Source organism: Cotesia typhae, unplaced genomic scaffold, assembly GCF_013202065.1.
Source record: "Cotesia typhae breed Kobodo isofemale line unplaced genomic scaffold, CoteBio_Ctyphae scaffold_152, whole genome shotgun sequence".
NCBI lineage: Eukaryota > Metazoa > Arthropoda > Insecta > Hymenoptera > Braconidae > Cotesia > Cotesia typhae.
Window position 1 is genome coordinate 10,919,793 of NW_027423776.1, and position 24,087 is coordinate 10,943,879.

Consider the following 24,087-nt stretch of genomic DNA (forward strand, 5'->3'; position numbering starts at 1 on the left):
TAAAAATGATTTTCCTTAACTAGAAATAAATTTAAAAAAATACCAAACATTTGTCAGGTGTTCAGTTCATTCCTTTAAATTACACCAATAAAGGTAACAAAATTTCAATAGATCCGTCTTATTTCACAAAATACTATCCAACACAACTAACTTTCTTCATCTGAGAAATTCTTCGCAAAATGAATCCTTGAATAAAATGAAATAATTGTAATCTCACTGGCGCCTGAAACTTCTAGACGTATATAAGTATACAAGTCTTACTCATTCGAGTTTTCATTCATAATTAGAGAAAAAACAGAGCGAGTAGTAAGCGGGGATATTTTAGCGCGTGCTTACTATGCCGCGTAGTACGCTTGAGCGTAGTAGAAAGAAAGAGTCAATGAAGAAAGTACCTATACTTACTAGCTTTTAAAGTAGGAGTAAAACACCCAGAGGTAAGGAGTAAGGAGTAGAGTAAGAAACTACCTCTCCCTCCTTCTTTCTCTCTCGCTCGTCTACTGAGTCAATGAATACTCTTAAGAAAAAACTTTTAAATGCTCCGACTTCCAATGAGCGATGCGTTAAGTACAGCATTCAAAAGTCTTGCTCTCTTTATCTCGTCATTCCACCACCAAGCTGCTCCGTTTCCCTCCTTTCCTTATTAATAATGCAAGTAGGTTAAATTATTTTTATTTTATTTTACTTTATCACTTTTAAAGTGCCGCGATAGAACCCTCGCCAGATACCAACCAGCTTTATTGTTATCATTAAAATCAGGCATTCATTTTTTCGTCTGCTACTTGTATTGCTGAGCGAGAGAATGGACGGGGGTAATTTACATGTCGAGATAAATTGGTACTTTTAGTTTTTTAAGACCTTGAAAAGGTCACTCTTTAGTTTTTCGGCCAATTATAAAATTTTATATCGCTTGATATATTTATATGTTATTTTTTTATATGAAATTTGGACACATATGTCCATAAATAGTCATTTAAAAAAATTTTATCTGTTCATATTTAGCTTAATATGACCACATGTTAATTTTTTATGTGGCTTGATATGAAAATTGGCCATATTATGCCATATATGGCTTAATATATTCTGATATGACTATAATGGCCTTAAAAATATTAATACATACCCATTTATAATTTTTTAACCAAAGTTAGTACTAAAAATTTTCAACAGGTGGCGCATCGTCGCTAAATTATCTCGCTACCAAAGAGTTAAGTTTAGGATATTGGGTTCTAAAATAAAAATGATTTGTTTTTAACGCTTTTAAGCTCATCTAACATTAGTATTTACATTAATTTGCTTTTATTTAATTATTTAAAATTAATTGTGCACAAGTCATAAATTTAATTTCCAATTTTTTTATAAATAAAATTTATTCAGTAAAAATAAAAGAGATTGTCTTATAAAATTTTATAAATAAATTTCAATAAAGACAATTTTTTGTGGGATTCCTCCCGTGTTCCAATAACGAGCTAGTGTGTATCACGAGTTGTGATTTTAGATTTTTGAGAGTTTTTAAAAGCACGCTGACGCACCCGATAAACCAATCACCTAGAAGTAATTGCATACTGACGAGCACGATATTACTTTTTCCCATGGCAACAGTTGTTTGAGGGAAACCCCGCGGGAAATAACTGAGAGCTTGCTTTGGTATGTACATCTTTTATATTTAAATATATATACATTACATGCATTTATACATTTTGCAACCAGGGTGCGCGTTCAATGTGTAGACGCATAGACGATCCTTTATTCACTTTTATTTTACCTGATGTACAGTTTTTTTAAGTTTTTAGATCTATACAATTGAAAATCGTGTTTTAACCATTTTTTTACTTTCAAATAAATTTTTTCTCAATGGAATAAAATATTTTCTACAAGAAAACTATAAAAAAGTAATTAAAAAAAATATTTTAATAGTATTTATCAATAAAATTTAATCGTAAGCACCATAATTATTTTTTTAACTAATTTTTAAAGTTGAAAAATTCAAATTTATTGTCAAAAAAAAATTTGAAGTATTTTTCAATCATTTTTTTATCTATAAATTTCATAAAAGTCTGCTAAAACTCAAAAATAAATTTTTTATCAATTTATCAACGTAAATTTTAAATCATTTAAGCTTAAAAAAATTTTTTTTCGTCATCGATCTTTTTAAATATACTTACTAAATTTACTTAACAAAAATACTAATTAAAGAAAGAAAGAAAAAAATGCAAACTCAAGAAACAAAGACCAAAAACAGCAGCAAACAAAAAGAATCGAGTAAAAACATTTAGGAATAGAAATAAGGTATTGGAAGAAGCTCTAGGCCGGCCAATGGCGCTCCATCCCGCGGCGAGGGTGAGTTTCCATAGCAACTGGCACACACTCGGCGGTCTCCACCCTTGGACAAGCCCAATCGATCGAGGTGTGCTTCGGCCGGACGAAACTACTCACCCTCTATATCACCCTCCCACTCACCCTCACCCTCCATATATATATATATACACACCTCTACTCTCAACTCAACTCGACTCAACTCAGCTCTGGCAGAGACTACGCTGGCTGTTATTTGAATGGTGAGCTAGTAAAGGATACAGAGGGAAAGCATTTTCTCCCTCTCACCCTCTTGTTCCTTCCCACTAATACGAATACGAATATAGCGGGGACTAAAAAGAGAAGGATTTGAATGTGACAGAGTGGTACCCTCCTGAGGGCTGTAGTTCTATGGCTCTGTAGGTGTATAGATCTATGGATGTGTGTGTGGCTCTCACTTAGTTATGTGCAGTGTACTATAAAGAGCTTCGGCTTGAGCTCGAGCTTCAGCCACAGCCACAGCAGCCTATATACTACTTACACAAGGTTTGTACCCTCTACTGCTCAATAGCGAGGGGATGCCGTGGACAGAAATCAATATAAGACGAGACGGCATACTCGCTCACTCACTCGCCTCCTCTTCCTCTCTGTTGTGTGTCTCTCATGTTTTCGATGAGGACGAGGGTTCACCTCCGCCCCGCCGCAATCCTCACCATCGACTCAAAACTTTCTTCTCTCTTTTCTGCTTTCGGCCTCTTTCTCTCGAGCACATTTCTTCCCCTGGGCCCTCTCGCTCTTGCTCTACCTTCAGGGTGGACTACACACTACACTCACATAGTTATGCAAATATTCCGATGGATGTGTGCACACATATTTCCACTATCTTGCGCACTAACCATTTTTATCTAAGTTAAATAACTTTTTACCTTCGTCAGCTAATTATTTTGAATTTTATTTAATTACTTGTGAAAAAATTTTTCACAGCTTCATTTTTTAATATTTGATCTGTCTACATCTTTTTTGACATTAAAATTAGCCATATAAGAATATATATAATTTTTAATTTTGAAAATTTCCAACAGATGGCGCATGATCGCTAAATTTTCTCTCTTTTAGAGAGTTAAATTTAATTCTTAATCATTTTTTTATTCACTTAATTTAATTTAATAATATTAATGATTAAATACTCATGGATTGAGTAGTGAAGACTTAAATAGTCCGCCGACTGAAAAGAAATTAAAAACTAAAATTGGTGGACTGACCAAAATAAAAAATGACGAAGAGAAGAATGAGATAATTGGCTAAAGAGTCGTAGAACTTTTGAATAATTCAATCTTGAAGATCGTCTTACTGAATTAGTATTCGGACGGGTTTCCGTAATGAAAAGGGCTAATGATTTCATTCCCACATTTAGTGTCAATCAAATTCCCAAATTTTATCAACTTAACTTTCTGATGAGACATCAAGAAAAATATAATTACCTTCAATTATTCTACACTTTCCCTTAATCTTTAATTTCACCCTTTGAATATAAGCCTTGGGAGTTTTAATTTAAGACTTTTTAGAATTTTTTAATCCAGTTTACAAAAAAAAATTTTTTTATAGACATTATAATATCCAAAAAAATTTTTTTTTCAAAAATTGTATTTTATAGTAGTTTTTATATATAGTTCACAAATCACGACAGTCACATAGTGACTGCAAGGTTGCTAGTTATTTCTTAATTAAATCAAAACAAAGATAAGATTATTTATCAATCAATAAATTAAGGTCCTCAGGGAGCTTTGAGCGGATGAATATCTCAGAATAAATAACAACTAAAGCCTAGCACGTAAAAAAACTCTAGATAAGACTTAGGCGTCACCCTGTATCACATATACATCACACAACTGGGATCAATAGAGGGCCAGCGAGTGTGTGGAAGGAATATGGGGGAGTTTAGGTATCCTGTGGATAAGGGAACGGTATCCATAAATTACGCGGGAGCTATACGGGGTAAAAGTCCTGTACAAGTGCTCATACCGAAGATGCCGAGGATGTATGCAGACTCTCTTGCTTTTACTCACACCCCGATCTAATACAACTTCCGCCGTGACTTCGGTGTCTGGTGCCTAATGTGAGTGGAGGCATTCTTATTCACGGTTCCGGCAATCCTCACCCTCATTCTCTGAGCTATTTGCTGTCGCTAGCACTATTACGCTGCCCGTGTTGTGTTTATGGACCTCATCGAGTTCATCGAAACCTGAACCGAAAACGTGGCCCCTTCCAGCAGAACCTTTTGGGCGGATTGTGGGACTATAAATTTTGCCATCAAGTTGTTTAGATATTTCAGGCTACCCAACACCGAGCTGGTTCTTTCCACTTATTTTTATTAAACTTCATAATATTTTTAGTTTTGGATATTAAAGTAATTTTTTTTTGCGGGGGTAATTTATGACGTTTTTATTTTTTTATAAAAAGTAGCAAGAATTTATCAAAAAAAAAAAAATATTTTAAAGCTCTAGAAATAGAAATTAATATTTTAAATTCTTCATTTATAAAAAAAAAAAAAAAAAAAAAGAAAAACTGCTGAATTAATAAAAACATTATTAAAAATTTGATTCTTAAATTAAATAAAATTTTTTTCTTGTTTTAAGGAAATTTTAATTAATTTAAGATTTTTTTTACTTAATTTAAGATGATAAAAATTTTCTAAAGGATTTTCTGGGCTTAAAATTTAAATTTTCGAACGAGAAAAATTTATTTAAGTATTTCAACATTGAAAAAAATTGAATTTACTAAAGATAAAAATAATTTTTTTTTCTTCAATTAATTCAATTTTTCTATCAACGCAATTATTAATAATTAAAAAATTCCCCAGAAACAAAAAAAAACAGCTCTCGTTCTATTAAAAAAAAAAATAATTTTTCAATCGCAAATAATTCCTTTGTTTATTTACAGCAAAAAAGTGGCAGCTCGGAAGCTGAGTAATAATGACAGTTAAGCGAAGAAAAAAAAGGAGCTTTTTATTGGAGTACAGCGAGAGCGAACCAGCACAGTCAAGGGAACAAAGCCACGAAAAAACGAAATAGGTAAAAAAATAATTGTCTATAGCAAGTGATTTCTTGAATCTGCATTAACTAAAGTGCAGAATGTAAATGCGCGAGTGATTACGCTCCTAAGGGCAACGCGCCTTAGCAGGGGCTTGATTTGTCATGTGGAAAAGCTCATACTCCAGCCAGCTCTCAAGAGGGAGGGCAAGGAGGGGAAATATTGAAGGTGAAACAAAGAAATAAATTCTCGTGGGATTTTGCTGGTGATGTGCGCAAACATAAAAAATATCTCTTTATAGATGAGGGTGTAAATATGTGTGGGTGTAGGTGCGGAGAGGGTCTGGGATTCGAATTCGATTCGTCGGAAAAACTGTGCGTTTTTCTCGCTGGTAGAATGGCCGAGACGTCACCTGAATACATTATGTGTGTTCCACCCCTGGGGCTAGGATATTGAAATTTTTAATATCGAGGCCAGAAAAAAATATAAAAAATGATAAAGCGAGTGATAGAGGACGAGGACGATGGAAAACTCTGCTAGGGAAGGAAGGGGGTCTACATATAGATCTGTGGGAAGAAAGAACAAGAAGAAAGAGAGTGGGCGTAGGAGGATGACGGATGAAGAGAATGTTCATGGTCTCGTGAAAAAGCACCCTCACTTCACACACTTTTTTATTTTTCTTGCTATTACGTATTTCATTTTTCTGTAGCATTATTAATATACGTATACCATCTATCTATAAATATAAATGCATGGATATTTTGATAATGCATCTACAAATGAATGGAATCGATATTTCTACAGTATAATCTACCAATTTTTATACCGACATTTGCGATGTTATTCTTATTTTACATACGCTTGTTTTTTATTAGTTGTACTTTTCGAAAGGTAATACGCTGAGAATTTTATTCGGTTTTAAATTAGTTACAAATATTTTTTAAAAATTGGAAATTATCAATCATAAATAAAAAAAACTTCTTGGCTTAATTTTTGAATCAAATGCAATTTATTAAAACCGAGGAGAATTTTTTAATTTAATAATTTTTTTGATTTCAAAAAATTTCAAAAATACGAGAATTAAAATCATTCAGAACAAATAATTTTGAACTATGATCATTCTTAAAAAAGAAAATAATTATACAAATGGTCTTTTTAGTATAAAAAAAAAAAAAAAAAAAAAAAAATATTAGACTTAAAAAATTAATAAGATATAAATAAATATAAAGACTTATCAAAAGTAATTTTTATACTTCTCTTAAAAAATTGATTACTATAAAAGTCTCGATAAAATTTATCTCTAGCAGTCCAGGTTGTCGAAAATAAACGACTACTCTAGTAAAATTCACCAAATGAGATTTCCATCGTATCAAAAGTGGAATCGATCCAAGCTCCTTACACTTATAAATAATATAAAATATAAGGGTGACAGTTTTATTTCGGCGGTTCTCAATGACGGATGCCTGCGCTGAAAAAATTCCACGTGAAGAAAAATATATATTTTTTACACAATAACCCGGGGATTGTCGGGTTTGGTTTGGGAGCCGGGGGGTAACCAATTTGCATGCTTGGCAATTTATAACTCGAGAAACATTCTAACATAGTCAACCGTAGGTACCTTCATATTCCGAGTAAATGCCGCGTGATAAAAACTATAAAAAAACACATAAATATTTTCGGGTTTGGAATAAAAAATTAAAAGCTCCGATAAAAAAATTAAATTCTAAATCTGCAGATGCAGAGATAGTTGCTTTATTTTTTAAAAATTATACAATGTGAAGATGATCTAGTTTTATTTTATTACCTGAAGTGGATCGGATGGTTTGGCAACCTAACCGGGCTCTCGAAAAATACACGACGATAATTTGCCGTCGGTCATCGGACCCCGACGCGTGTCCGGCGATTCAGAGGAATAAGAGTAAAGGTAAAAAAGTCGGTACCTGAAAAGCATTTAAGGAACGGGTTTGATAGGCGCGACGTACTTCTGGCATTGGACAGGTCATCCCCTGTGACCCGGGGCGTGCGGCTCGGCCCCGACCCCTTTGGCGGTCAAAACAGGCGGAAACATGCCCTGACCCTCGTATATCAAATCCTCGAGCTTGGCCACCGATTTCATTCTTCCCAGTTCTGAGTTGTGAGTTGTGAGCTGTCCCTACTACCCCCGTCGTGCCAAACAAAATGTCGTTTGTCGTTTTCCTCTGATTTATCACTAATTCCCGCTTATTTATTAGTTTTCATTATTTTACGGTCACTGGAACTAATTTTATGGTCGGCGATAACTCTTACCGTTGCCGGCGAGCCCACTTTTTATGTCTCCTTATTTTTGGCCGAGAGAAATTTACTAAAATAGTCCGCAAGTTAACTAACAAATTTAGAACGTCTTGTTTTTTATTATTAATATAATTCAATTAGCGGGTAAGGTGTCATTTATAATTTTCTCGAATTACTGAGGCGCTAATATATTATAGGATGGGTTTATTTTTTTACTATAATTCGCGAAATTATTTTGAACCTCAAGACGCTTCTCTATAAACGATAATTATTTATAATTTCTTTCAATAAGAAATAGAATTAACTGTTAGTCAAAATAAAATTAAGAGACATTTATGATAAGTTTAAAATAGTTCCAAATAATTTTTTTCTTCATTTAAATTCTCGTATTTATGATGTAAAAAATTTTATTAATTAATTTTTTAACTTGATTCAAAATTATAGCTATAATTTTTATATTTTTGAACCCAGAAAAAAATTTATTAAAAATTAATTGTCAACGATTTATGTTAATTCTCTTAAATCAACACAAAAGAGTGTTAAAAAATTATTGCTGTGCACAAACAATTCATCAAATCCCAAAATAATGACTCATACAACAGTAATAAAATTTTTCTTAGCTCAAAAAACCGATTTGAAACCTAAAAAAAAAAAATACCACCCCAAATAATTATAAATCTTAAGTAAATCCTTCTATCGCCTACATAAAATCCTCTTTCGCATCTTAATCCATCACATATATGTTTATTAAAATCTAAAGACACAACTATATCCTCTTTCTCGAGAAAATAGCATTATATTGTGGGGTTGTCGTCATTACACTCACGTAGATAGAGTAACATTATATTTTCCTTTTCGCTTTTGGAGCACGGAATGTTATTACATCCGCGGTGCCTGAATAGACGGCATGGCATATACCTCGAGCCTCCAATAGACAGACAAAGGTGGAGAAAACACACACATAAGGGAGGTTTTCCCAGCATGTGTGTATTCTGGAGGATGTGAATGTGTGTGTATGCCCGTTAGCTTTGGTGTCGGCGCAGCGGGGAGTGTTTTGGGGCTCTCTTGCTCATTACAGAATCTCCACTCTGCAGATTCAATATTCTAACCAAAATCCCTAGGGCAACGACGATGACGATGAGGGAAAGGGGCGGGAGGAGACGCGAAACTTTCCAACCGTACACTATACTCTCAACGACGTGAACACGACGTTTGAGCACAAGAAATAGCTTCTACCTAGATCTTGTCCGCTTTATCTCGCTCAAGCTCTACTACTCTTCCACTCTTCTCTCCTCTCTCCTCTTCTATTTTCCTCCTTGCTCTACTCTTGCTGGTAAACTCAACCCTCACAACCGACACACGGCATTCGGTCTATAATTTTGCTGCAACGTCAGTGCAAACTTGTAGTCCACACACGAGACACAAAGCTCCGCCAAGTTATTAGACAATCTCGTACTTTATGTTCTAAACCCAAACTTAAATCATCTTTACTTTGTCATTAAACTTTTTACTTCCTTTGTATTTATTCGCTAAATTCTGCTTCAAACTCTGCATCAAGATTAACTATTAATCACATTGCTGTTTATTTTTTAACCCTCCATGCCAGAGAACTCATCTGTGGGTTTATTTTCGGTGTAAATTACACTTGTCGACAATTGTCATGTAAAAGTCTTTTATCTGAATTAGAAATTAATTTTTTATCGCTTGTAGAAGTACTTTAGGCAATTTTAAATGATTACTACATGTTAAATTTACTTTCAAAAGGAATTTTTTGATAAAAAAAAATTATTTTTAACAAAAAATTTAAGATTCAAACTCAAAATTCTGATCTGACGTTTTTTTCAATATCTTTAAACAGTAATATCTTTTGAACGCGTCGTTTGATTTTGATTTTTTTGATGACATTCGACGCAATTTTTCAAGCCTAAAAAGTGTATACATGGTTTTGAGGCAATTAGTCAAATAATTTGAAAGTTATTTTAAAAAAACTTGAAAATATCTTGAACATCTCAAAAAAAATCCTTAACAAACTTCTAAATTTTTTTTTTTTTAATTCTAAAATGTCAATTAATTTTAGTATGATGTCAATTTTTTTATAAAACCAACAAAAGATTTCTAATCTACAAATTTCCAAAAATCTATATCATTTGCTTAAAAAAAAAAAAGAATTTAATTAAAACTTAGTCTAAAGTATGCTGACAAATATCGGTTCGGCCTTGAAACGTAAGCGAAAAAATAAACCGTCTGTAATCCGTTGGATTTAAATATAATGCAGTTCGGAGTGTCTATATGTAGGTATTCATAGAAATATATGCATACATATAGGCGTAGATAAAAAAGTTATTCAGATTCAACTCTTGGATATTTAACGCGACTCTAATGAGGTCTATACGTGTCCCGGAACCCAAAATCCAATGCGAAGGTACATAAACTGCTTATACATTATATTTATATAAATCCAGGTATAAATAAATTTTTTACTCTAATGCGACACATTGTGGATCGATTCCTCGAGTCGTAGGCTCGGGATCCTCAGGTATAAATTTTAAAGCTTCGGCTTTCGCGATAGCCAGACCCGCGGTGGATAGGAAAGGGAGCCTAGTCGCAGCTTTAAAAATATGTCCGTCGCGCTGCATATGCAGAGATTCAAATTCAAATGAGACCGCGGATATTGTAATTCCAAGTGCCAAGGCACCCCTTTTTATTTCTATTTTTATTATTTTTTTAGTTATGCAGACTCACAGCTGCCAGACCTCAAATTATATACCTACGCTCTTTTCCGTTTATATTAATATCAACATTAACATTAGCGTGCCCATGCCCTTTGCAGGCCGCTACTTTATACCAAATTTGAATAATTCTTTCAATCAATCAATCAATGAGCTTCTTTTGAAGCACAGAAGTGTGCAAGAAATTTTAAAACCAGAAACTCAGCTCGGATATTTGGAGAATTCGAGGAATGTAAGGAATATTTTTAATCGCAGGTGGATGTTTACGGAGCGTACTTTAAAGACACATTATTTCAACCCTCGGAAATTCTTAGCGAGCTTAGAAAACGCCCTTGTACCTTGTACTTTATACTTGGTTTTTACTTCGTCATTCATATACTCCGATAATTGTCGTAAATTTTGTCTTTTAAATTAAGTGACTTATAGTTCAAGTTTAAATTACATTACTTTGTATAAGATTTTTTAACCAAAAAAATTATTTTAAGAGTTTTATTATTGTTAATTCAATCAAACAATACTTTAATTAAAAAATTGTTATTAGTTTGAGGGAATTTTAATTGATTTAAGAATTTTTCATAAAGAAACGCTTCAAAATAATTTTTTTTTAAAAAAAACACAATTTAAAAAATTTTTATGCCTTTGAATGAATCAAAATTTACTAGAAAAATTTCTTAAAAACTATTCTGGTTGCTAAAAAATTACCAAAATCTTCAAAATGATTTTATTGTTGGTTCAATAATTTTTTCATCACTATAAGGATCAAATTAATTTTTTTTACGATCAAAAATGAATTATTTTTCAACTGAATATACTAGTCTTCTTAAACTTTAAAAATTACCACTTTGATAAAATCCCAAAAATCAAGTTTCACCATTCAAATTTCTCCCACACTATTTCCTTCCCCACCCCATCGTAATTTCCCCGGTGAAACTTATCTATTTGATGAACGAGAGATCGTTTTAGTAAAAAAGTAGATAATTCCTCGAAAAAGGTTGAGTAGCATTCGTTATCAACATTTGACCCCGGTAAATTCCCGGCAGCTCTCAGTTCAATTCTTCTCCCCTCTCGGAATTCTAAAAGTTTAAAAAATCCGGTGGCATTTACCTCGCCAGGCTCACATACACAGATCCAGATCTCCGAGATTCGATACGTGCATGGCATCCCCGGGTTTGAATTCCCGCGGGTAGCATGAGGATGTGGCAGAGCATGTAGAGTCTGGATCTGGCGCCCAAGTTAGTGCTAGGCGCGACCCTCGTCAAAATAGACGCTAAGCCCGTATAACTCTAACGGGATTCTCAATCGTGGGTCGTGGGTTTGCGGACTGAAGTGTTGGTGTCGGTGTGTTGGCTTCGCTGGTGTGGGCGGATGTGCGAGTCTGCCCAAGGGATGGAACGGGGCCGGGGAGAATAGCTTGCTGAGTAGGAGGATACTGAAGAGTGAAATACGGGAAACGGGAAGGGAGATCGGGGTAGTTGCTAGTTGGTAGTTCTCTTGAGGGTGTGGGCGTCCTTAAAGATGGCGGCGTAAGGGATGGCTAAGGGCACGAGGGTGAACACGAGAGGCAATATATCACCGAGAAAACCCTCCGAGAAAGGGACCTCGAACGTCGGTGCCCATTACCGGGAGCCGAACCACCCCACCCCTATTTTTATTCCTGTATTCTAACTTTTTGGTAACTTGTTCGGAAACGTTGCCGTAGGGTCCGACAAGAGGTAATCGACTAGATATTGAGACACGCACTACACTACTCAATATTCTCCCAACCTCTTTCCCTTTATTTTCCTCACAGCTATTCCATTTCCGAGGGGATTTACCTACTGAAGACCAAAAACACTCGGAAACGGACGCCATCGCCCTCGGGGACTTTAATATATATTTATATACGTGAATATCCTGGATATATTGGAACTCCCTCCCTCAAGTCACCACGAGGATCTCTGGAAACATTTTTTACCCCGCGTTCTAATAGGGGATGACTTATTTTATGCTTATGCTTATAAGTTAATGCATGGGATGAATAAATAACATTGTGCACGGGAACATGTGAGGGGCTAAGGCTACTAGAGCTTGATTTTTAAATTTTGCTGTAAATTGGGTTCTTATTTATGGCTGGGATGTTTTTTTGACGGAATATTAATAAGATTTAGTTTGACAGAGGGAAGAAATGCGGTACTTGAGGAAATATTTTTTTTTTTTTCTATTAATTTTCGACAAATATTAAAAACTTTATATTGTTTTCAAAAAAAATTGTTTAAAGTTTTTTAAAAAATTTTTAGGATACAATTTGAGCCTTTTTTTTGAGAAAATAAAAATTATGGTGAGCCTCAAAATTAAAGAATGTTAGATTGAAATGTTTAATTACTGTTTAATTTGATGGAGCGGAATCAAAAATTACATTCATCACTCTTACCCTCATTTAGAGTCATAAAAATACTAATGAAATGATTAATTTAATTTACTAACTCAGATATGACTCAAATATCCAAGCTAATAAATCAATTTCTTGAGATTTTATTCGTGTAATTTAACCTATTTGAAGTATTAAGCGAATTATGATGTTGTTGCGTAACACCTCCCCTACGGGACCAATTAAAAAAAAAATATTTATTGATATTTGTACCTTTAATCTATAATTTATTTATTTATGCATTGATAAAAAAATAAAATTAATTTCTTTATTCTAAATCAAGCAGAAAAATTTTTGAAACTACAAAAAAAAATTTTTATTCATTTTAAAAAACTATTTTGACTAATAAAATAAAGTTATGATTTATTATCAATTTTTTATAATATTTTTAAGATATAAAAATTTGAATTTGACTTTCTAAGCTCGAAATTCCGATAAAAGTCTTGTAAATTGAATTAAATGGTGATGTTTAAATTAATTTCCGACTTCCTGACAGATAAATACTAAAAAAAAAAAAGAAGTCAGTGACCAAAATAATAAAATAAAAGTAATCAGTATAAATAGTTACAAAAAGTGCAAGCTCATGTAAGTAAAAGTGAAAGAGAATAAGCGAAAAAAAAAACTAGTGGGAAAAAAGAAAGCGCGAAGCTGCGGGTGGGTGGTAGTGAAGAGGGAGGACGTAGAGATGAGAGCGAGAAGGGAAGAGAATGAAAGCTCGGCGTTTTCGCAGCGAACATCGAGCGTGTAATTCGCTCTTTAAAGAACACTTGGACGATAATTAAGCCGCGATGCTGAAGACGGGGGGCTGGGGTGAACCGGGGATGCAAGAGGTTAGGTTAACCGAGATGCGAGAATTCGTTAGGAGCTATTTCGAAAGATCCTTTGCTGTTTATTTATGCTTTTTTTCTCGCTTTTATTTCCAGTCTTGTTTTTATTTCTAGTTTTTTTTTTTTTTTTTTTCTTTTTTCAGTTTGCGCAACATGAAAAGACACGCGAGTATATTGTTTTAATTAGCGCCGAGAAGGGTAATACGACTAACTAACCACATTTACTTCATGATCCTCTACTTAACTTTTTATGTATACATTAATGTTTTATAAATAAGGCATTATTTATTTTTGTCTACAGGCTTTTATTTATAATTATAATCATTTTATTTCTAGGTGTTTAACAATTTTTTCTTTCAATTTAAATAAATGAATTGCAAAATTACTTTCAAAAAACTAATTTTAAAATTTTTTATAGTCATTCATTAATTTAATTAATATGAAAAAAAAATTTTTGAACTCAATAGTTGATTAGAACTAAAACCCCATCATAGATAAGCTCTTTGAGCTCCTTAAAAATTTTTTTTACAATAAAACTGAGTATTAAAAAATTAATTATCTTCTAGTGAGACAATTTAGCGATCATGCGCCACCTGTTGGATATTTTATAACTTACTTTGGCCAAAAAAACTCTAAATGGGCATATTAGAAATTTTTGACGGAGATATATCATCAATTTTGAATAAATAATTATAAAAATAATAAATGTAGACATGGAAAAAATTTGAGAAAGTAAATTTCGATTTTTTTATCAAAAATTAAAGGATAGATGTCTCTTGTAAATTTTAATCTTATAATTTTGAGTATTTTTCTTGATTATTATTATTTTGAGCAAAGTATTAAATATATGAAAAAATTATAAAAGACCTTTTTTATGGAAAATTAAATTCTCCATAAAAAAATATTTGACAAATTTTTTTTTATCTTTAATGGTTCGTCCAGAATATTGATTTAAAGAAAAATTTACTTAATATTTAAAAACTTTTTAAATTTCCTCCATACTAACCAAAAATAATAATTTCCATTAATCTATCGAAGCCTTCTCCCACTCTCAGAACTAAATCTCCAATTTCCAAGCAATTTATGCTAAGCGATTCACCTAAGGTCGCCAGAAAGTCAACAAAACCCCGGCTGCTTAAATCCCTGGGTCACCAAAACGAGTTTACGCACGTGTCCATCGAAACCAGTTCCTATCAAACTAAAACTTTATATCCAGACTATTGAGCATCCTGTAGCTGGATTCTTAATCGAAAAATAATTAACCCTAAAAAGAAAAAGTGGTTGTACGAAGCTCCTGGCTCCCATTAAGCCGAAAGCCCCAGTAAATTGATTAGAATTAAAGGGTTGCGGTGTTGGGTAGCACTGCCACCCCCAGCTGAGTTATACCTCGAGTTTGAGTTTAGCCTCTGTTCTTTGGAGTGGAGTGAGGTGCCTCTGAGGAATTGAGAGTACAACGGTGACCACAGCCTCGTCGCTGATTGGTGGAGTCAACGTTTGTGGCAAGATGGCTGCTCGAGGGCAGGCATTCTCCCTCTTTATCTTCATCTTTATCTTTCTCTGCTCTCTCGTTCTGTACACAACCAGCATCCACAACACACACTGGATATATAATATGTAACGCTGTAGCCTCGGCTCTAGACTCCTCCACACTCCTTCTAGACTACACCCTACCCTAGATCTAGAAACCTCGAGCAGGATCCTTCTCCAGCTTCTTCTTGTTCTTGTTCTTGTATATGTGTCAAATAGATGTATGCACGTGTACCGAGCACCAGTTTTGAAACAATACCGGCGTTCCAACCTTCACTCAAGTAGCTCTAACTCGGCAAACCTTTTCCTTTTTCAGTTGTGGGTCTCCTCTTCTGTTGTGCTGAACAAGTCTCAACTACCGAGAGGAGAAACTTTAATCCACGTCTCTACTAATTTTCCTACACCGCCTTAGCCTGCTCTCTGTTCTTGTTCTCAGACCAACCCTCCTTTCTTGCTCCTTGTTCCTTGTCATTGTCAACCCAAGGTTATGTGGACCCATAAATATATATGCAGCTAAGCAAAGAGAATGTGATAATAAGGACAACTCGAGCTTAATTAGTTAATAGTTGGTGTTCGGTGCTACTGCTGCTACTGCTGATGCTGGTGGAGGTTCTTTTGGAGTTTGAAGCTGGGACGAGAGATTAATTGCATAGAGTATTGAACGGTTAGAGGCAAACGAGGAAATCTTTGGTATTATTAGACTTTAATTAACGGAAGAGCTTCTGGTATTTGTGTTTAGGCGACAATTTTTAGTTTTCTTGGCAGTTAAAAATTAAAAAGTTCATTTAATTACTAGGCACAAAATATTATCTTGATCAGATAATATTTCAAGTAAAAATTAATTTTAAATTTAATCCTTTAAAAATTTTTAAACTAAAAAAATTAATTTGATTTAAAAAAAAAAATTTTATAAACTAATAAATTCAATTAAAAAATTTTGGAACTCAGAAATTGTTCTTGATTTGTTTTTTTTTCCTTTGAGCCAAGAAAATAATTAAAAAAAATTTTTTTCTCTTAAATCAAGTTACTTTTCTTGTCACTTTAAAAAGATTAAATTAAATTAGCTATAAATGATATATGTAAGGACTTTGTGAGTGTATGGTGTAAGTATATATGTATATACATAGATATTTGTAAAATACTTTGTAAGCTTATGGAAGAATTTGAAAATAAAAGCAAAAAGAAAAACTGGAGAATGATTTTTATTAAACTCGATAAAACGTGAGACAACATCGTACACCCTTTCATCCACGTAAATAGCCTGTAAAATAGGAGGAAAATCGAGCTGGATACTGGAAACTGGAAGATACGCGGTCTCGTTTTCTTTCTCCTCCTCCTCCTCTTTTTTCTCTTTTCTCCGTTCTTCAGTAAGTAAACACCCGCCTTATGAATTTTAAGCAGCGGCGTTACGTGTGCATGAGTGTTGAGTGTGCTAAGTATTTTCCCGTTTGTCAACAACATTTTACCTTACCTGATGCTGATGATACTCGATATAAAACACCTACACTTCTTTCTAACCCAAGATCTAACCTCACACTCTAGTATTATATAGACAATAAAAAATAAAATGTTTCGTTCAACGAATACAAAATCACTTGAAAAAATTTATCTCAAATTTAATTTTGTAAATATCAATTATATTATTAAAAAATTGAATTAAATTTATAGGAAGATTATTTTGTTTAAAGTTTTGCTGATAAATTTTGATACTACATTTAATTAAATATTTAAATGTTACTAAAATTAATTTTTCTAAGGCAACTTTTGGAATTTTGAAACAAATAAATAATTATAGAGAGAATTTATAAAAAATTTTTAAAAATCAAATTTTTGTAGTGTACGGAATATAAACAATTAATTAACTTTTATTACGCAAAGTCAAAAATTCCTAATATAGAATTGCAGTCTAATGGTTTCACCGCTATTGTAAATGAGAAGGAGAAGGAGGAAGAGGAGGATGGGAATGTGTGTTTATAATATAGTCGATCTACACAAAATGTTCTTGTAGCTTAAATGAGTGTACATATATCCACATTGTAACTATACTGTCTTATATAGCTACAAGGAATATAGAGGGATATAAGTTGAGTGTAATCCGTCGTCGTGAGGTAAATTAATGGCACATTGGAGAACACGGGCTCTGGCTCGGGTTAGAAGTGGGTGGAAAGGTTAAGGATGAGCAGGAGGGAGAAGAGAGAAGAGAGAAGAGGACCCTACGATAGAAGACACATGAGTGAAGGTATGTAAACTCCTGTGGGATTCTTAAATGCTGCACTACTCCGAAAGCTATTAACTGGAGCTATTAAATGTCTTTAGTCTCATCTCTCAAACTCTCAAAGGCACTATTATTGTAGGTGGTTGATAAGGTCATACTTTTGATTCTTCAAGGTTTGTATAATTAATAAAAATCTTTGATGTCAATAATGTTTTATTTATTTTGATGTATTAATAATTTCAGAATGTAAATTTTATAATTAATAAAGATTAATTTTAATAAAAAAAATTTTGCAATTAAAGATTGTTGATAGTAATTTGTATTTGTGACCGTACTCCTTTTTTCACCAAAAAAAATTTTTTTCTCGTTAAAATATGACGTAATTAAGTAATAAAAATGGTACGAATTTAGTATGACTTCTATGTTATGAGTTAAGAAGTATTAATCGATAAAAAAATTAAATTTGATTAAAAAAAAAAAAATTTTAAACCAAGAAAATCATTTTGAAAAAATTAGAGTTACACTAAAAGTCAGAAAAAATATTATTTAAAAGAAAATTTCTTACCTCAAAAATTTTTATAAGAAAAATATTTAAATTTATTATTTTGAAAGAAGAAATATTAATAATATTTATTTTTATTGTGAAATATTATCTTATATCATAATAAATAAACAAATCAATCATTTTAAATTAAAATTTGCACCGTAAAAAATTTTGCGTGGTTTGAATTTTGGTGAATAAAACATTAAATCTTTTTCTACAAATTATTTTTGTTACAAAAAATTTCTAATGTAGTCAAATAATTATCCAAAAAATTTCTCGCTACTGAATTAAATGTTTCTATTTCCAAAAAATAACTTCCCCCTATCAATCTTGTCCACAAAAATCCAACCAATGTAAATTAACAATTCCTCTTCTAAATGAAAGAATAAAAGCCATAAAGCATTGAATGGAGCTGCTGGGAGATTGATGGTCTAAGTAACTTCAATTAAATTTGAAGGCGGCTTTTTTTCCCTTTTTTTCCCCGCGAGGTCGTAGCGTAGGAGAGTAGATAAGAAAAGAAAACTCTTGAGATTTTTATAAAAGTCACACACTGATCCCCTTATCCTCAATAAATGTAGTATGTAGAATGTCGACCTTGCTTTATACTGCTACAACACGATCACTGAAATTTTCTCTCCTCTTCCATCTCCGCCCTCTCTATCTTCCTCCGGTCTCGTCTGCTCTCCGGTTTTACTAGAGTTCGATTTAGAATTTAGTATATAGGTATTCAAAGCCCGGGATTGGTGGACCCTGGCCACGCCCTGCATATAAGGGTGAAAGGTAAGGGTAGCTACCCCCGGCCGCGAGCACATACGTCCTCATGTCATGTGTGGGTAAGTATATACAGTACATATGCAGATAGCTACTGTACACTACATGCTATGTACTACATACCATATATACTGTATATACCTCTCCGTACCCTTTCCACGACCCAACATCCGCTATATTGTATAGTTTGATACATATATATCCTATATGTTATATGTTATATCCATAGGTAGGTAACGAGCAGAGACGGACTTGATAGAACATGACACATGGCCACGGGCGAATAAACAGGGTGCGGCTCTACTCCTATTCTATTCTACCCTCTGTTCCTCTCGAACTCTTCCTACGTTCCTCTGTTCCTCCACTCGTGCTTGTTACGTCTCGCTATGCTTCCTCGACTCTCAATGCTCGAGATAAAGATTCTGCATCTGTATCTGCGGAATTACTGAGGATATCGATGCGATAAAAAATGATCTGTCGGTTCTGATTAATTAATTCGGTTCTCTATTTTCGTTTGTGTATTTTTATCTTTGAATTTTAATCGTTCGTAGTTTAAAATATAAAATTAATAAATTAGTGATGGGAAATTTAGAAATTAGTATTTTGAATTTTTATTTTAAATTGATACGAAATTTTTTGATTAATTAGGATTTAAATTTTTTTAGAGAAAAAACTTCAATCCTAATTAATCCAAAAATAGAATAAAAATTATTTAAACCTACTAAATTATTATTATTATTTTTTTAAATAATAATTAAAGTTTTATACAATTAAATTATAATTTTTTTTGAAACTCATTTATTTTAAATCATTTTAATGATTCTTTAAAAAAATAACAAATTTTAATTTTTTTAAATAAAAATTTTATTTCTATTGAAATTTTTTATTGAATAAATTTTTAATTAATTTTAAAACATATGACAATTAATTTTATCTTTAAAAATTAATGATTGAGAATTAATCTCAAAAGTTTATGAATAAATTGGATAAAAAATAAAAATTATTCTCAAGGATGTATTTGTAGAAGATAAAATATCTAGATAAATTTATCTTTTAGAATATATAAATTATAAATCATAGAGTTGTTATCGACAGAGTAGGTAAAACCATCCCTTACCGAGGTAAAATAGGGGTTAAAGGTGCATACAAGGGATTGAAGATATCGAGAAAGTAACATCGTTCGTTGGTAATATAGAAAATATTTTTAGTATTTATAAATTGACGGTGAAATTACGGTTTATTATAATTTTTATTTGTTCTTTGGATAGTAGATTTTTTTAATAGTTAATTTATGTAGAAGAAACGTTTTTAAAAATAAAATGAAGGGATTTGTAGCAACAACAAGATTTAATTATAAAATTTTTAAATTCTATTATTGAATTACTTTTATAAAATTACATTTATGTACAATATAATATAAGTAAGTTAAAAAAAAATAAGCGGTTGTTGAGTATCGGTATTTATTGTCGCAGTTTACCATTTTGCGCGAACACTCCAGTCTTTAGGTTGCCAGTTTAAACATCTAGAATCTATCCTGATAGACCGTTTTGCCATTGCTTCTGCATGGTCTATTATTGTTTTTCTGAAAAAATAATAATAACAATCTATATTATTAAGAGAATAGGCTAAATTTTGTGGCCAGTCGCACAGTAAATAAATAAATTAATTAATTAATCAATCAGATTGCTTAAAATATTAAAAAAAAAATTAAAATTAAAAAATTTCAAATTTCTATATTTTAAAATAAAAAAAAAATTATTGCTTCTAACATTTATAATTAAAAAAAAAATTGAGTAATTAATTGAAATAAAAACTTACTCATTAAGCGTAACGATATATTGCCCCTTGTAATAATTAATAAGCCCCAAGTGCTGTAAAGTCGATATAACATCTTCTTTTTTAATAGCGGTGAGCTCGCAGATTTCATTGATAGTAATCTGTGCTTTTTCATTTTCCACCAGCGGCTTGACATTGATAAGAATATCAACAATCGTGTGAGTCCAGTAGCTTCTGTAAGACAGCAACCCCAAGTCTGACAGCGGTTTTTCGGGAGATCCAGTTTTCCCCTCGAATTTAGACAGCTCGTAGGAGAACTCGATGAGGAGCTTGCCGTAGCCTTTCCGCTGATAGGGCGGCAGAGTGAGGATACAAGCGACGTTGTAGTCCTCGGTGGACTCTTTCTCTTTAGAAAAATACCCGACGATGTGGAAGCCCCTGCTGTCGAACTCTGTCATCGCGTAGAAGAGAAACGGGTCGGTGTCGTAGTAGAGAGTCTTGTGGTCGAGAAAGAGCTTCGCAAGGAGACACAAATTCTGGGCGTAGTTCTTGTTCTTGCGTCCGTCGATCTCGAAGAAGGAGATGGACCCCTTGCGGTAGATTTCGTTCCCTGGAGGGTGTCTCAGGTTGCACTTGACTAGATGCCGCTCGAGGCACTTTCGGCTCTTGCGGTATTTAAGACAGAACTCGCAGATGTAGATGCAGGGCAGCGTGACCATCGCCTCGGGGTAGGGGCTGAAGTACCAGGGCCTGATCCGGTGGCGCCCCAGTTCGATCAGCTCGATGTTCTTCATGCGCGTCACCACGTCGTCGTGGTGGTGCGTCACCATCGACCCCGTGGGACGCGGACCAGGTGTCTGCTGCGCTCCAGAAGGGTTCGTCGCTTCCTGGGAGTCCTCGTTGTCCAGGAAGGTCCCCTTTCTCTTCCTTGAGATCCGCTTTTGGAGCGCTGCTTGGAACGCCGCGGAGCCGTTCACTGGCTCCGTGGGTGTGTTCGTTGGGCTCGGAGGCCGGCTGATTTTTTTTGGAGTCGCGCATCCTGTTCCTGGGGCCGTCGTTCCGTCGCGGTGCGGGTACTGCACTTTTCGCGTGTCTAATCTATCTTCTGTTACCCACTCGTCCAATCTTTTGTTGACTGGAAATTTTTAAATTGAAAAAATTTCATTTTTTACAATCTAGATTTTAAGAGAATAAAAAATATTTTGTCTTCATAATAATCATATGATAAAATCGGTTTTTTTAGTGAAATTTAGTGTCATTGTAAAGGTCTTGACTTTAATTTATACCTTTTTAAGATTTCATATCATTATCACCGGTAGTCAATTTATTATGATAAGTATTTAGGCTGCATTAAATTTTCTAGACCTAGTTTATTTTAAAAAAATAAAAAAAAAAATGCTAATTTCAAAATAATTTTTTTTTTAAAGATAAAATGATTTTTTTAAAGAAAAAAAATATTTAATGTATAAATACTTACAATCAACATAATGGACATAATAATATTTAACTGGTCCAACTTCTTTTACACTAATTAATTCCGCCAATGCTGTGAGAAAGAAAAGAATAAATATTATTATCAAATTGAGGTGTCAAAAAAAAGTAAACATAAAATTCAATCCATCTGTCAATTACCAGCAAAATAAATAAATTTAATAATAAATATTATTATTATTATTATTTATTATTGATAAAAAATTATGAGTAACAACAAAATAAACAAACAAAATACTAACTGAAAATTGAACTTTGTGTTTACTGACTTATAAATGATATAAATAATTAAAAATAGTTAAATTTTGGTTATAAAAAATGCTATTAATGATAAAATTAATAAAAACTTACTCCAATCATTAGTACTGTGCATACGAACCGGCAAACGACAGCCTTCTTCAAGTAAATTCTAAAAAAAATTAGGTTATGATTGTGACTTTAACAAATACTTACGATCTATTAGTGACATATTTGGAGATAATTAAATTCTGAGGGCGAATATTTACCAGTGAATCACATAATGAGTGAGAGTCCTCATTGTCACCGATCATTTTTGTTAATTATCTAATGTAAATAACTTTTAATTATGATATTTATGTTTGTTGAGTTTGTCTAAAGCTTGTTTTGACGCCGAGCGTTTGAATGCTACTGACTGCAGAGAGCCACTGTCACTCGCTCTTTAGGTACGGTAGAATTCAAGAAGTAGGTGGCGCGAAATTTGAATTTTTAACGCGGAAAATTTTAAAATTATTGCAAACAATTTCCAAAATTTTTTTATAAAAATTATTTGATTTTTATTTTGAAAAAAATAATAAATTTTATATATTATATATTTATTATTTATAAAAAATTAGAATAAAAATTCAAGGATTTATTTATTATTTATTTTAATTAAAATTTTTTTATTAAATTATATTTTATTTAATATCAAATAAATTTCAAATAATTAAATAAAATTAAAATTTTTTTTTGGGCTTACAAATAATAAAAAATTTTAAATCAATAATAGGCTCTCAAAGTTTACATATTCTTCTCTATGGAAACCTCGCGAGCGTGTGCAATTTTCTGTATTGCGATGCACTTAAAAATAATTAAGTCGGTGACGCTTTGCGAGGAAGTCCCGTTGCAAACGGACACGTATGCTCAGCAATTAGTCTATGTTTTTTGTTTATAAGTGTAATTCAGTGCAATTTGATAAAAATTAATGACTCTTCAACATATACCAGACCAAATTTTCACTTCCATGCCGTAAGTTGTATTAATTTTTTAACTTTTAACGTCAATCAATTATAAATTATATTTAGTTTTTTTTTTTTGTAAGCTATTTATTTTTAAAAAATTTTGTAAACCTTGATTCTTAAAAAAGTACAAGTAAATTTTATTATTATTACTTGTAAGATTATGTAATAAATAATTAATTAAAAAATTTGAATTTTAAAAAACAGCGTAAGCTGCTAGAATTGTGTTTTCCGAATGAACTTAATCCCGTTGCAATTTCTGTGGATTTGCTCGACCTGACGAACGAAATGCTGAGAAACGAAGCCATAAATTTCTCCATCTTGGTGATTGATCAAGATTTCAGTTCAAAAGTCATTAAAGAATACTACACACGCCAACTCAGATATCTGATAGCAGCAGACTCGATGGAAAACCTGCAGAATTTTAAAGATTATGGTTCTTGAATTAATCTATTTATTTAAAAAAAAAATATTTTGATCAATAAAGCATTATCAAAGCAATTTTTAGTCATACGTAATTATATACGTACATAGGTACATATATATATATATATATATATATATATATATATATATATATATATATATATATATATATATATATATATATATATATATATATATATATTTTTTTTTTTTTTTATTCATATATATGTATAACAGTAACATATCAGTGGCTTACAATAAATCATAAAATATCCAAATCGGCATGCGCTTCTTTATTATTTTTATTATTTTGAATATTGTTCAGCAATTTTTTTAAAATAAAATCAAAATTCCACACACAAGTCGTTGATTTATAAACAAAAAAGTTTTAGCTTACAAATTTTCGATATTATTGATACACTCAACATCGGAGAGACGGCAATAGTCGGACACTGTCCATTCAGGAAACAAAATATATTAATATACTTTTCAATACACAAAGTTTCGATTTATCGAACAATATACCATGATTCGTTCTACAGT

At 32.4% G+C, this 24,087-nt stretch overlaps 2 protein-coding genes across 5 annotated transcripts in view; one reads left to right on the forward strand and one right to left on the reverse strand.

Annotated features, from left to right (window-relative positions):
* Window positions 1–24,087, forward strand: part of LOC141536110 (uncharacterized) — a 146,762-nt gene that overhangs the window by 43,550 nt on the left and 79,125 nt on the right. For 3 of the 4 annotated variants that reach the window (XM_074256372.1, XM_074256367.1, XM_074256366.1), the window contains one exon: window positions 5,233–5,363. The gene's annotated coding sequence lies outside the window, so the exon portion shown is untranslated. Of the gene's footprint in view, window positions 1–1,573; window positions 1,645–5,232; window positions 5,364–24,087 lie in introns of those variants that run through there. The other variant, XM_074256368.1, reaches the window with a different exon arrangement.
* On the reverse strand, window positions 19,960–22,523 carry Tip60 (Histone acetyltransferase Tip60). The gene is made up of 5 exons (XM_074256364.1): window positions 22,387–22,523; window positions 22,232–22,289; window positions 21,867–21,935; window positions 20,432–21,524; window positions 19,960–20,195 (listed from the first exon to the last, which is right to left on the reverse strand). The coding sequence occupies exons 1-5, from the start codon at window positions 22,429–22,431 to the stop codon at window positions 20,087–20,089; spliced, it is 1,374 nt and encodes a 457-aa protein (XP_074112465.1). The 5' UTR covers window positions 22,432–22,523; the 3' UTR covers window positions 19,960–20,086.